Raw genomic sequence first — 17,346 nt, forward strand, 5'->3', positions numbered from 1 at the left:
ACTTGAAAGTTTGAGTGAATAAGTAAATCAGAGAACTGGGAATAAAGGGCAAAATGTCTAGAAGTGATAGTTTTCAGCACATACCTCTCCATAGATGCAGATGAATCACAGTGCAAAATAGAGTATGACACATTTGAATATTATATTAGAATATTTATTTGGGCCATTAACCTGCATACAATATTAAAGCCCAATACTGAAGTGTGAATTACTTGGTTAATTCAATGTAGATGTCAAAACACAAATGATTGTTACCAAATTTGAGATGCGAGCTATTCTGTAGGGCCTCTTGCCTTTGCCAACCCTTGAAATACCCTTCTGGAGGGAAGTCCACTAGGGGTGGTGGTTCTCCCCCATGGTTCTTCAGCCTGTTTCTGGTGCCTACATGTACATCACGGCTCTCTGTTGGCACATGCTGCGGCGTCATGGATTTGTAAGAGTGGTTTAGGTAAGAAGAGACCTTAGAGATCATCTAGTTCCAAACCCCCTGCCATGGACAGGGACACCTTTCACTAGACCAGGTTGCTCAGAGCCCCATCCAGCCTGGCCTTGAGCACTTCCAGGGATGAAGCATCCACAACTTCTCTGGGCAATCTGTTACAGTGTCTTACCACCCTCACAGTAAAGAATTTCTTCCTAATATCTAATCTAAACCTGTCCTCTTTCCATTTAAAAAGTTGCCCCTTGTCCTGTCATGACAGACCTTAGTATTATAAGCCACAATGAGGGCTTCCTGGAGCCTTTTCTTCTCTGGGTAGCACAAACCCAGCTCTCTCTGCCTGTCCTCTCATGGCAGGTGTTCCAGCCCTCCCAGCATCTCCACAGCCTCCTCTGGATGCTCTCCCACAGCTCCATGCTTGCTATGCTGAGGGCCCCCGGGCTGGACTGCACCACCACTGGGGTGTCACCAGTGCAAAGGACAGGAGGAAGTAGCTTGTCCTCCAGATCCCGTGGAATGCAGGTGGCACTGCTAAGTCCCACAGAGGTGACATTTTCACAGAATCACAGAATTGCTAGTGTTGGAAGAGACCTTTGGACATCATCTAGTCCAGCCCCCCTGCCAAAGCAGGGTTCCCTAGAGCAGGTGACACAGGAACATGTCCAGGTGGGTTTTGAATGACTCCAGAGAAGGAGACTCCACGATCTCCTTGGGCAGCCTGTTCCAGTGCTCTGCCACCCTCGATGTAAAAAGTTCTTCCTCATGTTGAGGTGAAACTTCTCGTGTTTTAGTTTATGGCCATTGCTGCTTGTCCTGTCACTGGGCACCACTGAAAAGAGTCTGGCACCATCCCCTTGGCACCCAACTTTAAGATATTCATACATATTAATGAGATCCCCTCTGTCTCTCGCAGTTTCTCTGCATAAGGGAGATGCTCCAGACCCCTCATCATCATTGTTGCCCTCCCCTAAACCCTCTCCAGTAGCTCCTCGTCTTTCTTGCACTGAGGAGCCCAGAACTGGACACAGTACTCCAGATGTGGCCTCTTGCAGACACTTCCCGCCACCTGCCCCGGCCTTGCGGCCCCTCTAGAGGACCCCCCTGGCCCCAAGGCTGTGTCCCGCTCCCCGTGGCGAAGGGTCGGACCCGCAGCTCGCACGGCCCCCCGCGCTCCTCCGCTCCAGCAGGGGGCGCAGCCGCCGCCGCCGGGAGCCGCTCTGGCGCCGCCGCTTCCAGCCGGGCTCGGCCATGGCGGCGCGCGCCAGGAGGGTCGTGTGAGCGGGACGGGACGGGCGGCGGTGGGATGCGCTGGGATGGGGTGGGATGGGATGGGGGGCCGGGGGGCCGGGCGGGCTCAGGCCGGGGCAGCGGGGTGTGGGGCCGGTCAGTGAGGCGGTCAGTGCGCGGCGCCGTGTCCCCGCAGGTACCCGCTGTTCCAGAGGGGCGGCCCGCAGCTGCGGATCTTCCGTCCCAACTTCTTCATGCTGGCGGTGCGGCCCGGCGTCCCGCAGCCCGAGGACACCGTCCAGTTCCGCGTCTCCATGGAGTGAGTGCGGGCACGGCAGCTGGTGGGAGGGCGGAGCGCCCCTGTGGGCAGCGGGAAGGGGCTTCTGCGCCGCGGAGACCTTGTGGAAGGCAGCGAGGGCACTCACTGTGCCGAGCCTTGCGTGGCTCCTCTCACCGAGGGTTGGCGAGGCTCAGCCTTCCCAGGGACGGGCTTAGAGGAAGGAAGTGCATGTGAATTTGATCCAGAGGAAGCAAGGTGATGTCCAGGTGTTTGTCAGGACTCTTCCAACCTGACCGGTCTGATTGCACACAGTAGAGCCCATAAGCCTGTGGCAGGTTCTGGTAATTCCAGAAACTGCTACTCAGAAGATAAAGAAAGGGCTCTCAGCTCAGGCAGTGAAAAAGCCTGTTGAACACAGAATATATCTGGCACTTTGACTGTTGAGGCTACAGAGGATAACATATTTACCAGTTGTTACAGTTTATGGATAATGAATTGCTGTAACAGTGTGTGATCTATGTTGAGTTTATACTTTTGTGCAGTAAAGCTACCCTGGTTAAAAGAAGAAGAAAACATATTTATTCCAGAGTATCAACCAGTCTCTGGTTTATTTTTTTAAAAATATTTACACTTTTTCTTCTTTCTTTCCCAAAATGTTTTTGCATTGCCTAGAATGACAAAAGTGGATATCAGGAATTACCTTGAAAGAATATACAATGTGCCGGTAGCTGCTGTGAGGACCAGGATACAGTATGGTAAGTGCAGTTGAGTAATCCAAAGGGGTAAATACAGCATCCTTGTGCAGCCAGAATGGACTTATAGCTATCAAAAGGTCTGTTAGATTTCAGCAAACTTTGGTTCCAGGGCTTAGCTGGTGACGTCAGTCAGCTGAGTTGTTTATTCATCCCTTCAGATGGATATGCACCACTTCATATTTGAATGCGTTGATTAAATTGTGATGTAAGTTTAGTTCTAAAAAGAAAAACCTTAATTTAAAAAACCTTATCATCCTGACAGTTATCTAGCTTGTGCTTTTGTAGTTGGTACTATTTCTCCTTGAAGACCAGTGGGTGTCTCCCTTCAGAAGGAACTGCTTCTTGTGTTTTGATACAATTAGTAATTAAACTTAATTTCAGCCATAGCCTTTTTAAAAAAATAATGTGAATTGAGATTACCTTGCATACACACAGAGGAGGTGTTATGATCTAACAAAAGGCAAAGTTTGTAGAGCAAAGAAAAATATTCGATTAGACCAGTAGATAATGGTCTAATATATTATGTGTTTGTAATGTAAGATTTAAAAAGAATAGGAAAAAAGAGCTGTAGTGGTAAAAAAATGGAGAATGAAAAAAAGCTTCAAAATAAGATTGTAAAACTCAGAACATATAAAAGAATAAAAAACCCTGGAAATACCATCTGTAATATGCTTATGTGCAAAACAGAATTAAGTAAAGTCTTAAACACCTAACACAAGTGATTTCAAACAGCACTGAAAAATAGTCATGCTTGTCCTTATAACCATTGTGTCCCTCTTTGCGAATTTTAGGTCATGGTAGAATGTATATAGTCAGGGATAAAAGAGTGTTAGAATATCTAATAATTTGAGAGGTTTAATGTCTGCCTAACATGCAGGGAATAAATTGTACTTCCCACTCAGTTGTGACCAGCATACTTGGAGAAGGTTGGGGTGCTTTGAACTGTTTGGATGTGGAGTATAATTTCCTGGTGTATAAACAGTATATCTAGCACATTAGCTGGGTAGGAAAAATTGTCAAGTTTAAAACTGTTTAGTGGTAATTTTCTCCTTGTCTTCCTGAAGCTGTTGATGTTGGGAGGACAGTTTACCACTCCTAGCCCCCTACTCAAGAGACTTAGCTTCTTGCTTCTTTGCAGACTTCGTGTGTGAGGTGAAGGCACAGTGGCTGTCAGCAGGCTGGTGATACTTCAGTTCCCTGCTTGTAAATAAGGAGAGTAGTGTTCCTCAGTTTCCTACGCTTTAGTAATTGTGATGCTATGCTGGTACTGAAGGAAGCATATTCCTCTTAACAATAAATCAGAACTAATGAAGTCCCCCCTTCAGCCTGGCCTTGCTTTGGAGAACTCAGAAATCCTGGGAAGTAAAAGGTGGGATTCTCTTCATTTCTACAGGTGCAAACAACAAGAGGAATCACAGGAATCAGAGAGAGAAGAAACCAGATTACAAGGTTGCCTATGTACAGCTGGTGAGTTAACACAGTTGCTCGTGAGGAAAGAGAAGGACTGTTAACCAGCCAAGCTAGAAGTAATGTCCAGTGAATTGTCCTGGTTGGCTGAATATTTCTGCCAATTCTTTAATAATGACAGTTTCTTTAATACATTCCAGAATATAAAGAGACTTAAATGACTCAGTCTGAAGATCAAATTCAAACAAGTGGTTAGTTTTCAAGTCCCGTATTGGTTTGAGGTCTGTGTGTAGGTTGTGGTCTGATGTCATATGGTGCTGCTTTGCCAGTGAGTTTCATGCTGACCCTGTACTCTGTGTGCTGGAAGGTTCATGACTTGTGTGGTTGATTGCTGAAACATCCAGTAAGTGAAAGAATATATTGTGAGGTTAGGGAACTTCTTATTAAAGGTTTCAGAGAAGACTAAGGCATATTCCTTGGAGAGCCTTTAGTCATGTCTAACAAGCATGCTTTGTGGCTGAACCAGCTTCTGAAACATGTGTTGTTTGCCCAGTGGAAAAGGAGCTTCGTGTGCTTCTAAGTTTCTTTCACAACAGGGGCATATTATAGTTTCGACTTCTCTTGGGCTTACCTGTCTTTACGCAAAAAAGGAGTGCAATCAGTGACAAAAAACCCCTTCACATACCAAAATTACATTAAAGGAATGCTACTTATGGTTGTGAAACCATAAGCTCAAAATTGCTGTTGACAACACAACCTCTGTGTTATTCCATCCTGGGGCAAGGATTCAGTGTTGTGGGAGCACCGTATGATCTTAAAGACCACCAAAGATTTCATGTGGCATTGGGGTCAAAGTCAAGATGCACAGACAATGGGAATTCTGATTTTTTTTTGTTTAATTTTGTGAAGTTTATATGTGTTTAGAAGTTTTTCTCTAAGCCTTTTTGAGAAAGGGAGTGGAAAGAAAAGTGAGGAGAGTCTGTTTTTCTAGACAGCCCTTACCTTTAAAAGAACAGTATGAATACAATGTTGCTAGAAAGTAACAGAGTTGTATTTAGATAAGGACTAAGGTTGATTTACTGTGCTGTAGTTAGAGGCAACCTTATCTCTGTGAGGATTTTGCATTACAATGGCTAAAAAGCACATTCTTTTTTCAAGGAAGAGTCTTTGCTTTGGTGGGCACATTCTCCCAACTGGATTGTCTGTGTTAGGTTTTTGTCTGCTAGAGATCTGGATTGTATGATTCATTAAGAGCACAGCTGAGGAATTGAAGGCCTGGAGTGAAGTTTTATCTCACAAGTTGCTTTCTCTGAGAGGTGTTCCTTAGCAGGTAATTACAGGCACTTTCCATTATCACAGCCTCCCGCTAGTGTCTTCTTTGCTTTTACAAACTCATTTCCCAAAACTGAAGTAGACACGGGTCTCTAGCAAACTGTAGTCAGTTCTCAAATTTTATTTAGTTGTATTTAATGCAGTCTTTTTTTTCTCTTGTCTACTGAGTTGAGGAGGAGGTAGTCTGCAACCCATGGATACTCGGGGGGACTGAGTGGGAAGCAGAATGCTGCTCCTCTGTGGAGCAAGTCGTTTATTTAAGGCAATACCTGTGTGCATTTCTTTCACATCAAACCTCTTGACCTAGGATAGTTGCCATTACCTTAAGGGTGGCTTGGCAGAGGAGCGGAGATGTACCCAAACTAGTTTGGTATTGAAGGCAGGTGCACAGCAGGATCTCTGGTCAGTCCTTCAGCCTCCCATTTTGTCTTCTGGGCAACTCATGTAGCCCTGTTGCACTTTGGCTGAGGACTGCTCTTAGTACATGGGGGCAGCCAGGAGTCCCTCACTGCACTGCCCTATGATATAGTTACCATAATAAGTTCTTAAGGCCATGTTTTCCATCCGTCCCATGAACAGGATCAGGGCACCACCTTTTGGTGTTGTATTTCATCTCAAGGGAGGGAATCCTGGCCATTTACTAAACTCTTGTCAGTGAAGCTTGGTCTGCTTGTTTCCTCACCTCATTCCTGGTCTATTTGCTCTTTCCTTTTTCTCTTTTGCTCTTTTTCTTTTCCTATTGTTGTTGTTTTCTGTTAATTCCTTTAACATTTAGGTTTGTCTGTCCCCCTTTTTCTTTTTTCCTCCCCCTTTTTCCTTTTGTTTGTAGCTTTTCATCACTAGCTCTCATGTCTCAGACAATGAGCTCCCAGTCCTGTGTTCACACTAGCTTTAAACAGTGGACGAAGCCAGAAACTCACTGTCATTTCTGAATCTGAAGGGTTTGCCTTCATTCTCATTCATGGTGTGATTCAGGCCGTAACAGGCCCCATGCAGTCCATTGTTAATATCTGCCTAATTTAGGAAAGTCTTTGGTAACCACTGTAAAATCCTTATTTTCATGACAATTAGTTTGCATCTGCCGTGAGTCAGAATAGCTGGGCTTTCCCACCATTTTTACCAGCTGTGTTTTCTCTCATTAATCCAGTTTGAAGTTAAAACTGCTTATGACTGGAAAAATATGGATGAGTTTTTGGTAGGTCTTGCATTGATCTTTCTGTTGCCCACTAGGTGGAAGTATTGCTCTTTCCAGTGTGACTTGGTGGCAGCTGTGGTGCAGTTTACCTGAATGAAACTGAGTATATTCTCATGACTAGTTATGTTTCCCTGCTTCATAAAGCATCGCCTTACGTATTCCAGCACATGATACATATCCATTAATTTACTTCAAGTGTCTCAAAGGTGGAAGGTGTATGAAGTCACAGTCAACATAGCCTTAGGTGTCAGACTAGTACCCCAGCTGTTCCACATGTAAGAATTGTTGTCCTTTCTTTTCCAAATACTATTTCTTGGAGATTCAGAGCTGTTTACTTTATTCTCAGGCGGTAACTGGACAAATATGTGATCTGTCCAAGCATAATATTTTCACACTAAAAAATACCTCAAATCATAGAAGGCTGTGGATCAACAATATCTTGCCATTCCAGAGCCTGCCTGCATGTTTTCCCCTTTTGGAATGCAGTGAGAAAGGTTTAAGTTAGAGACTTATGGCCTCAGATATCAAATGCTACTTTTCTACATAGTTTAATTTTTTAAATTAAAGCCAAAGCTATATATCTTTGCAGAGTAGATATGAAAAAATGTAATACAGCAACTTGTCTCCTTACTCCAATACAGCTATAATTGTGATAATGAAAAAAAAGAAGGAAAGAAAGAAAGCCAGGAGGAAACTTTACAGTTGCATTAACATCAGCAAAATTGAAAAAACCCGACAACATCCCCTCCTCCTCCTCCTCCTCCTTCAGTATTCTCACTGCTTTAGCTTAACAGGTGCTAGCACTCGTGGGACCACAACTGTAGACAAGCCTCTGGAATCCAGACCTATTTTTAATTAAACCTGTTTTGAGAAATCTAACAGAGATGGCTGTAAAAAGGAGTCTGACCTTGTCGACATTAGGACTAACACCTATTTAGCTGTTTGAATGATGGCACCAGTGGGAACATTTTTGCAAAAGCTTTCTCCTCAAACCCTGTTTAGAGCGTCCTGTACGTTCACAGTAATTAACCTATTTGCACATCAGATGTGAGAGCAGTTTTCTTTTGAATTCAGAGAAAACTTGGATGCTCCATGTGCAGTGTCATTCCTGAGTGGATTTTTGAAGTTGCTTTCTGGGCTGTTTTGCTATACATTTTAACATCAGACATTACCACCACAACAGTAGGAGAATTGTTCAAATGCACTGTATTATTAAACTTAGCTGCATTTGCTGCTACTGCTGGACTGAATTCCGTGCTGTTGGGAATCCAACTTTTTTTTTTATTTAATGATATTGTAAACATCACTTTTCTGCTAATTCTGAAGGACAGTAGTAAGTGCTTCAATTATCTAAATAACCAGAAGATCTCACAGCTGTTTACATGATCAGTGTTTGCTGCATCATTTCTGCACAGTAATATCTGTGCTGACCTTCCATTAATAAACTTTTCAAGGGACGCAAAGGTCAGAGAAGTATAAGCGAGTTTGTGCCGAGTTTGTGCCGGATAATCCTTCCAGCAATTTTGTGACGTGAGGCTCAGCAGTGGAAAGGCTAACACTTGACTTCATAGGCCCAATTATGGTCACTTAACCTCTCATTAAAAAATGAATGGAGGCAATTTGTACCACTCCATGTGATAACTCCTTAGACAGACTCTGAGAAGAAGGTGTGTTTTCACCCTTTCTAATGACAAAGGCTTGAAATCTAAAGGGAAAATCCATAATTGATGCTTAGGTCACTATTTATTGTGAAGGATGTTACTGGCATTTAACAAATGAATTCTCATGAGGCCTTGTGTATTTGGGTAATGCTGAATTGAGGATTAGAGTTGTGCAGGACAAGAAGTTTAATGCCTCCCATTTCTGTTATCTGAACACTGGACCACACATCTTACTTGTACATATCCTTAAAATTTGTAGGAAAGAGGGAGGTCTCTGTGAAGACCTTAAATTGAGAATAGCAATGCATAAAATCATCATATTGTCTTTATTTTTTTAGGTGTTTCAATACTGCCTCCCTGACTTACTTTGTTTGGGTTTTTGTTCCTTTTTTAGCACTGTAAGGCCTCCTTACATATAAGAGCCTGTGGTGGCAGAGCTTATCCTGACAGAATACCTGTGTATCACCTCACATTGGTGAAAAAGTTCTTTTGGTAGCAGTGCAGCACCTAGTTCCAAGACAGACTAAATTATCTGAGCAAAATTATTTTTTTTCCAGTGTCTGTCCTTTTTTACAGGATCTTCTCTTAGCACAGCTATACTGGGTAGAAAGGTGTGCTTGTTTTCTCCCCCTGTCTCTGTGCTTCTAACGAAGGTAATTATGCTGGCAGAAGTTCTAAAGTTCTAAAGCCCTAGCCTTTTTAGAGATTACTTCAGCTTGTGTGAATTCCAATAATTCAGCAATTAAAAGGATGACTGCGGATAAAGAGCTTGCGAAAGGTAAAACTGTAAACAAATGCAAGGTTTTTGAGTAAGCCAGAATTTTGCTTTCTGCTTGAGTACGCCAGCATTTCATGTTCCAGCAGTTTGCAAACCAGATAAACCCTCATGAACTTAGTAAAAATTGTTCACTTTATTCCAGTGAGGATTTTATTCTGAGGATGCATTTATCACGGGGTTGTCAAATGGTTGCCGTTACAGAAGGGAAAACTTTTACAAAGAAAAAGTGTAAGAAAAAGCAGCACTGTATAAAGAAGTGCCAATCCCTCTGTTCCTTTGGTAGGCATTTATTTTTGAGGATGTGGCATATGAGCTTGAACCTCGGTAGCCTCTGGCATCTTGTGGAGGATGCACTGAGTATAAATATGCCTGGACAGACTCACAGTCCTTTATGTAAGTTGATACCTTTTGGTATTTTTGAAATTTTGAAATACCCAAGATGCAGGCATCTTCTGAAAACTAGCTACTGAGCATGCACAACAGCTATTTTTCATACAGCTTTCATCGCTCCAGAGCCTTACAGTGCAGTATTACTGCAGAGTATTGTTACTTAAGATTTATCAACCTTCAGTTCTCAGGGTGTAATGTCTTGGCTGTTTCGAATCGTGTTTGGCTGCCAGCCAAAATCAGAATTTCTTCACAAAACAAGAGCTGGAAAGAACCAACTTGTCTCTGCTGATTTTGATTTATTAAAAGACTCCAGATACAGATTGACATTTTCAGCTCAATATTTGACTTTCACCAGCCTTGAAATGGGAACTCTGAGCACTTTGATAAACAGCTTAAAGGTTTGTCTGGTTTTGCTACAGACTCTGTGTGTATCTTTTTTGTTTTCTTCCCTCTTTTTAAAATAATAACTGTTTTGCAATGCTTAGTGAATTACCGTGGATGTTGTTAGTATGCTTTAGGGACAGCTTTCCTTCATTCTCCAGTGAGGGAAATGCATTGGTCCTGGAAGCATACCAGAATGAAAGTGCTCCATAACAAGAATAGTCCCTTACTACAGTGTTACCAATATAAATAGTTCTCAGATTTTCAGTGTAGGTGGTATGCCTACCATGTTAGCCTGAATTGTTTTCTGTCTTGTTTGACTAAAATGGCTTCCTCTTCAGGGCAGACAAGTCTTCAGTATTGGCCCTGTCTGTTCTATAGGTACCACAGGGCTGAGTGGCACTGTGTTAAAACACACTAGTTTTTGTAATATAAACAAATTCTTTCCCAAATGCTTCAGTGTGCTAAAATCTTGGGCAGTGCTTGGCCTCAAGGGTGTTTGTTGCTGATCCAGCTAAAGGAAGAGTTTCAGTAGGCTGCAGCTTTGGGATTGCTCAAGGACACTGAGGGGATTGCTCAAGGCCAGTTTCTGTGCCGTGAAATGGAACTATGCTTTAGTTGTCATAGGACAGCTATTAAAAGCATACCTGTTGGTAATTTAAAGGTACAAAAGAGTTGAAACCCCAGAGCGTACACCAGTGGAAAGGAAAACCTTGATATGTTCCAGTTGAGCTTGTCCAGGCTGGAATCAAGCTATGTACACAGCAGCTCCTTTGTTGTTTTTGTAGTATGGTCAGACTCTTAGGAAACCCCCAAGAAGTATGCACTACAAAAACAACCGGAGCATTGCTGGGTATGAGTTGGTATTTTGTAGATTCCAGTCTGGATAATCTCATCTGGGATAAGTCATGTTTTTTCTCTCCAAAGCGTATGCTTGAGGTTTAGATTTTTTTCGCACCTGTTATTTACCAGGTTGAATATATCTGAGTAAATGAAACATAGCACACATTCAGATGGGTCAGGGACGTGGTGACGGTTCTGTTGGATTTAATTATGCCATATTTCTGATCCCAAAATGCAGAGTAGGTAGCTGTGTTGTGGAAGGCTCCTTTCATGTCCTTTGTGGAACTGTTTAATAACTGGGCCTCTTGTTTGGTTATATTTATTGCACAAATATAAAGAATGGCTGATCTAAAAAAACCAAACCCACCTGTTTTGATCTGAAGCAATTAAAAGCTTTTCTTGAGAATTCTGTATGCAATATGCTGCCAAAGAAGTTAACGTATGGTAATGTTTGTAAGTATTTTGGAGAGTAATTTTAGAGTTATGAGTGATCAGTTGCAAGTTTTATTATGCAAGGGCCCATACAGAATGGAAGTGCCAATGATGTTGAATTTAATGAAGTTGTGCTTACCACTAAAAAGCAAGTAGGTAATGTTAATGGGATAGTACATTTCCACCCAATAATGATTTCCTGCTGTTAGATAAAAGCCAGAGACCAAGCAAATGTTTATTTTCCAAGTGGGAGACATAGATCTGATGATGATGTTTCACTAAATGACTTGTCTGTTAAGCAGAATGACAATGCAGATGTAATCACTTTAATCTCATTAGTGATATATTAGGCATATTGTTCTCACTGTTAATTGTTTTACACTGTAGTCTTTATGTCTGTTGATAAGAGACCTCTGATATCTGTTATTCTGTATGCCCACATTACACTCTACAATAACAGCTGCTAGGAATGTTCTGTCTTATCCTTAGCTAAGATCTAAACAACTGCAATCAGTTCTCATATCCTGAGTGTTAACATAACGAATGCCTGATCCACTGTGTGTTTTCCCAGTGGAGTTACTTTAACAAAATCATTTATTTTGCTTATCTTGCTTTTACTGTATGACTCACATATCATCTCTGAGCTGGTTCAAAGTCTTTGAAGAGGTGTCCATCTCCTGATCATTCATCTGTAAAAAAAAAGATGTCAGTGTCTTAAGAGCACACGAAAGAGGAGAGACTGCAAGTTAGCTTTTGGGGGGAAGGGATATACAAGTATCTTGGGGAGATGGGTGGAAGGAGATCTTGGGAGGTTACAAGGTACCGTTTTGCACTAGCTGAAACTTCAGGGTGGTCTTTCATTATAAGTATATGCATCATAGCTATTGCAGAAAGGCTGGAATGTCTCTCTGACCATTTTTTTCTCTTTAGGGCCAAGGACAAACCTTTCAGTTTCCCAACTTATTTCCAGAGAAAGAACAAGATACAGAAACTCGCTCTTTTGATGACTTCAGGAGTAAATATATGGAGAAAGAGAAGCAGAAGCAGGAAGGTGACCCCAGACGAGGTGGAGTCCCCGATTGGTTTGGACTTTGATGCAACAAGCCAGCTGCCTTCCTTTAGGCTCAGAGGGATTTTGATTAGCACAACTTGCACTCTTCCCTCCTTGTAATGACTGAATGTTTATTCTTGTTAGCGGGTCTTTTTTCCTGGCTATGTGTGCATGACTACAACAAAATGGCCCTGAAGAAATAAAAAGGTAAAATAAATCTGACTGCATCAGGACTTTTCTGTGAACTTGGACTTCCTGTGGACTGTTTCTAAAGTGTGGAATTCCTTCTTGTCATTTCTGACTTTGAGAGTATCGTGTTTACTTTCTTTCTGCTTCTGCAGGTTGTTCTGAGTAGAAATAGGAGGCATTTCATTTCCTAGGATGCGTGCAGTTTGCACTGAATAGAACGTATAAAAGTCAAGATAGGTTAGTCAGAGGTAAACATGGAAGTGTAGATAACTGGACTGTAGGCTCGGGACATAGGGTTCCCTTATTGTTAGTTGTTGTGTTATACTGTCCTGTGTATTGCCTTCCTTGCAGTGGTCCCTTCTTTCCTGGAGAAGTGTTATTGCAATCCTGTAACAGTTGTTTGGCATTTTGGGGACAGGATTTATAGGACAGGCTTATGATTGGGCACGTATGTGTTTGATCCCCAGAAGCATCAAGGAACAGACAAAGGTGGTGCCTGTCTCTGCTCGCTGTTGTGCAGTGCAGGTAGTTGCCTTCTGTGGCTGCCTGCCCTAGGAATGTTTACTGGATTGGTTGCGCTGGTATTCCTCCCCCTATCCTGGTATTCCTTCCCCTATCCGCAGCTACCTTGCAGTGCTGGCAAGGGTCCTGTGTGGACACAGTTGTACTGGCATAGAAGAGCTTCTACCAGTGTAGGCTGTTTTGTGCTGAGGAATAATAAAAAGACTCTTTTTGCTTTTTCTGGTATAACTCCCTCTACTTCCAAGTTGCTGATGCCAGTGCAGTGGTAGTACTTTTCAAGGCCTTCAGGGCTGCCACATTCAGTTTTTTCATTTCTTGACTCTGTGGCTCTTTCTCCTCAATCTGTTGAGGATATTTCCTCTTTTCCTTTGTCAAATAATGCGCTCTGCTGTTGTGTCAGGAACAATGGGAGAAAAGGAGGGCTAGGAAGGGTTTCACCACAGATGGAGAAGGATATTTCTGCAGACCGTTTGCTACAACACAGCATACACAGGGTTAAATGTATAGCTAATGTTTCCCTGGCTTTTGAATTCTGCCACTTGGAGCAATTGGCAGGGTAGTGAATGAGCCCATGCCTTCAGTGCTCCTACCCGGGTGCTCTCGTTTATTGTTCTGTGTCTGAACTTCTTGTTTGGACAGCTAGCAAGATGTTTACAAGGAAACAGCTGTTCTCCAGAGAGGCAATCCAAGTAGGATTTTACGCACCCCCTTCTGTTCATTAGTCACCTCTTTCCCCCTGCTACTTCCCTCCTGCACGACAGTCCATCTTCTGTGGTTTGTTGCTTACAACCCCAGTGACTCTCCCACCCTCCTCTTTGTCCACTTTCCAAGGGGGAATCCAAGGGGGGGGATCGTGTATGATCTAAGTTAGCCAGTGTTTAAACAGAGAGATGCTCTCAGAGAGGAGGGAGATAAGGGAGGATTTGCTACTCCCAGCCTGCCAGCAGACTTACAATAGTAGATGTGGAAAAATACTGACTTCACTGAAAACAGTTCATATGTTTGGCATATCTGCAAAGGCAACACTTCCAGAGTTTTGTAGTGACATGTGAAACTTCAGGTTAGATCAGGAGCTGGCCTGCAGTTTTAAAGTAGGATGGCTGAATTTGTCTGGGCTCAAGGGTCTCACCTCTGCTGTACCCAATCTCCCACTTCCCCCCTCCTTTTTTTAATACATTTTCTTACAGGGGCTGTTTTTCAAACTCACAGATCAGGATGGAGATGATCTATATTGGGACTGGGACTTTGTTCCTACAATATAATGTTATGGAGCCTGCTATTTTTTCTCCACTTTCCTTTGTGGTTACCTCCAATATAGGTAACTGTCTTTTTCACCATGGTGAAGATAAAAAGAACTGATCTAGTGCTGCCGTATGTCTTCCTAACTGGTTGGTCAGCCTTGAGCAAGCAAACAGTCAGGTATGTGATAGTTCTGGACAAATGAGGCTGTATTCCATGTGCTAGGTGTAACCATCAGCCTCTCTGTAAATGGTCCTCAGGAGACATTGGAGTCTCCAGCTTCTGTACTGGCACTGGGGACCCAAGCTGAGTGGAATTTATTTGCAGTCCCAGATATGCTCTAGGCTGAGTGAGTATCAGAAGCCCCTGTGTAGGGTTACCATGCTTTGCTATTCTTTGATTTCCCCATGGGTGATAAATTTCTAGCTCATGTTCAAGGCAGGTTTCTTTCTAGAAAGGCATAAAAGGGAAGAAACAGAGATAAAAATATACCCATATCTGTTATGAAGTTGCTGCAGCCAAATTCTGGCAGATACTCAAGCTGCTTAAGAGAGCAGTCATGGAATCACAGAAGGGTTTAAGTTGGAAGGGACCTAAAAGATCACCTGGTTCTAACCCCTGTCATGGGCAGAGACTCTTTCCTCAATGTTACCAGCTACCTCTAAAACAGTATTTGTGTGAAATTATGGAAAGATTAAAAAAAAGAAAAAGTCCCTGACCCAACATTATTTTGCTTAAATGCTCCTGATTGCCATGGAAGTGGGATTAAGAAGATCTGAAGTCCTTCCCAGTCCCTTGTTGATCAGTGGTTTTGAGGAAGTGCCAGTGATTATTATGATCTGGTATTTTAATGCTTCACAAATCCTATTCCCCAAGCTGTACAGGTGGGCTAAAAGATAACAGAGATGATACTTTAATACGAAGGCAGAGATTGTATCATGTACCAGAGTGAAGTACAGCACAGGAGTTGTGGAACTAGGACAGGCACTCAGAGGTTTTTCTGAGTTTTGTTCAATGTACTGTGCTCCTCCCAGCACATCTTGATGTTTGTTTTGGGTGATGTAATGGATCAGTAGATCCTATGAAGTCACATCTAGCCCTGCTGTCTGAGGTGTCGAGCTGTCCTTGGCTATGTCAGTGGCCCTACCTGTGGGCCAAGGATATGGATATACACGTGAATAACTTCTCCAAGGACCAAAGTAATGACTTGGTTGAAGAGACTGATGTTCACTGTGGTGCAGGAGAAGCCACGTCCTGCACTTGGCGCATGCAGCTCTGCAGCTGCCGGTTTCTCTGACGTGCGAGGGAGATGCTGAACACAACTTCTTTCCCCTCTGAACGTGTGCAACCCCCCAAAGAGAGGAATGTGGAACAGTTGGCAGATGTGCAGCTGACTGTGTTGGCCACTGGTGGAGAAAGGCTGTGATGAGTGCTATCCTGGCAATACCATCCAGCTATGATGAGTGCTGTCCCAGCAATACCAGGACACTTCAGAGGGAACACACAATTGCTTTTTTGTTTTACTTGTATTTTATTTTATTAGAAACAAACCCAAATTAATTACAGAGACAGTGAGATGACTATCTAAGTGACTCTCCCAACATTACAGCTTTGAAATAAGTTTTGTGTTGTAGATCATGCTCAGTTGGGTGCTAGGGACAGGTTCCTGCAGGTAACAAAATCACTGTGTCTCGTCACCACTTGTCACCCGAGCCTTGCTATGTGACCTCAAGAGGGTACAGCACAGCTGGTAAGTGGTTAGACACAAAGCTGTGGTAGCTTTATCTACTGTGTGTTACCCAAACTACAGAATCATAGAATGTTTGGGTTGGAAGGGACCTTCAAAATTACATCTAGTCCAACTCCCCTGCAATTAGCAGTGACATCTCCAACTAGATCAGGTTGCTCAGAGCCCTGCCCAACCTGACCTTGAATGTTTTTAGTGATGGGGCATCCACCTCCTCTCTGGGAGACCTATTCCAGTGTTTAACCATCTGCACTGTAAAAACCTTCTTCCTTATATCTAACCTACATCGACCCTCTTTTAGTTTGAAACCATTATCCTTTGTCCTATTGTAACAGACCCTGCTTCAAAATCCGTCCCCGTCTTTCTTATAGGCTCCCTTTCAGTAATGAAAGGGCACAATAAGGTCTTCATGGAGTCTTCTCTTTGCCAGGCTGAACAACCTTAAATCTCCCAGCCTTTCCTCACAGGAGAGGTGTTCCATCTCTCTCATCATCTTCATGCCCCTCCTCTGGACTCACTCTAACAGATCCATGTTCTTCCTGTGCTGGGGGCCCCAGAGCTGGATGCAGGACTCCAGGTGGAGTCTCCCTCGACCTGCTGGCCGTGCTGGTTTTGATGCAGCCGAGGACACATTTGGCTTTCTGGGCTACATGTGCACATTGCTGGCTCATATTGAGCCTTTCATCCAGCAGCACCCCTAAGTCCTTCTCCACTGTTCTCAGTCCCTTCATCCTCTAGCCTGTATTAATAAATACTATCCAACTAAGGGTTGCACTTGGCCTTGCTGAATCTCATGAAGTTCTCATGTGGCCCACTTCTTGAGCTTGTCTAGGTCTCTCTGAATGGCATCCCATCCCCTGGGTGTGTCAACTGCATCTCTCAGCTTGATGTTGTCTGCAAACTTGCTGTGGGTGCACTTGATCCCGCTGTTCATCTCACTGATGAAGATGTCAAACTAAACTGGTCCCAATATGGACCCCTGAGGGTCATCACCATGTTAAAGGTTAAGTGTAGCCTGCAATATCCGTGGCCAGTTTTACAGTCCTGTCCATCATTCCCTGTTTGTCAGGCTACTGGTGGTTAAAAGACAAAAGGCTAAATTGCAGGAAAGAAGTAAGTACGACCTTGTGGTGGATTCCAGAAAAGGTATATGCTAAACTGTTTAACAAATATCCTTGTTCTGGGCAAAGGGAAGTCAAGGTACAGGGAGGGTAGATGGCTCACCTTCATGGCTGAACACGCCTGAGAATGGGTAATCAGAGTTTCTGATATCTTCTCCCATACTAGGCCCCCCCCAAATTATGCATCAGGTGACAGAAAGATGTATTCAGTGATTTGATCCACTGTTGACCCACTGTCATTAGCAGTGCTGAACGAATCAATGAAGCAGTAGGAAAATTTTGCTTATTTTATCTAATGCTATCTTGCTGTGGAAAATGTCTTCATGGCTGGGGAATTCCTGCTCCATCTGGGTTATC

The 17,346-nt window shown here is 43.2% G+C and overlaps 1 protein-coding gene across 2 annotated transcripts; it reads left to right on the forward strand.

Annotated features, from left to right (window-relative positions):
• Window positions 1–1,614: 1,614 nt before the first annotated feature.
• On the forward strand, window positions 1,615–12,416 carry MRPL23 (mitochondrial ribosomal protein L23). Of its 2 annotated transcripts, XR_007907208.1 has the most exons (6): window positions 1,615–1,713; window positions 1,863–1,985; window positions 2,619–2,701; window positions 4,095–4,168; window positions 9,358–9,467; window positions 12,051–12,144. XR_007907208.1 is itself a non-coding variant. In XM_051803934.1 (5 exons), the coding sequence occupies exons 1-5, from the start codon at window positions 1,688–1,690 to the stop codon at window positions 12,213–12,215; spliced, it is 471 nt and encodes a 156-aa protein (XP_051659894.1). In that variant the 5' UTR covers window positions 1,616–1,687; the 3' UTR covers window positions 12,216–12,416. The 2 variants fall into 2 exon arrangements, 1 of the variants encoding a protein (XP_051659894.1); XM_051803934.1 differs by lacking the exon at window positions 9,358–9,467 and having other exon boundaries at window positions 1,616–1,713; window positions 12,051–12,416.
• Window positions 12,417–17,346: the final 4,930 nt, after the last annotated feature.

The sequence above is a fragment of the Manacus candei genome, unplaced genomic scaffold (genome assembly GCF_025592945.1).
Source record: "Manacus candei isolate 608988 ecotype Guabito, Panama unplaced genomic scaffold, ASM2559294v1 h1tg000060l, whole genome shotgun sequence".
Taxonomy (NCBI): domain Eukaryota; kingdom Metazoa; phylum Chordata; class Aves; order Passeriformes; family Pipridae; genus Manacus; species Manacus candei.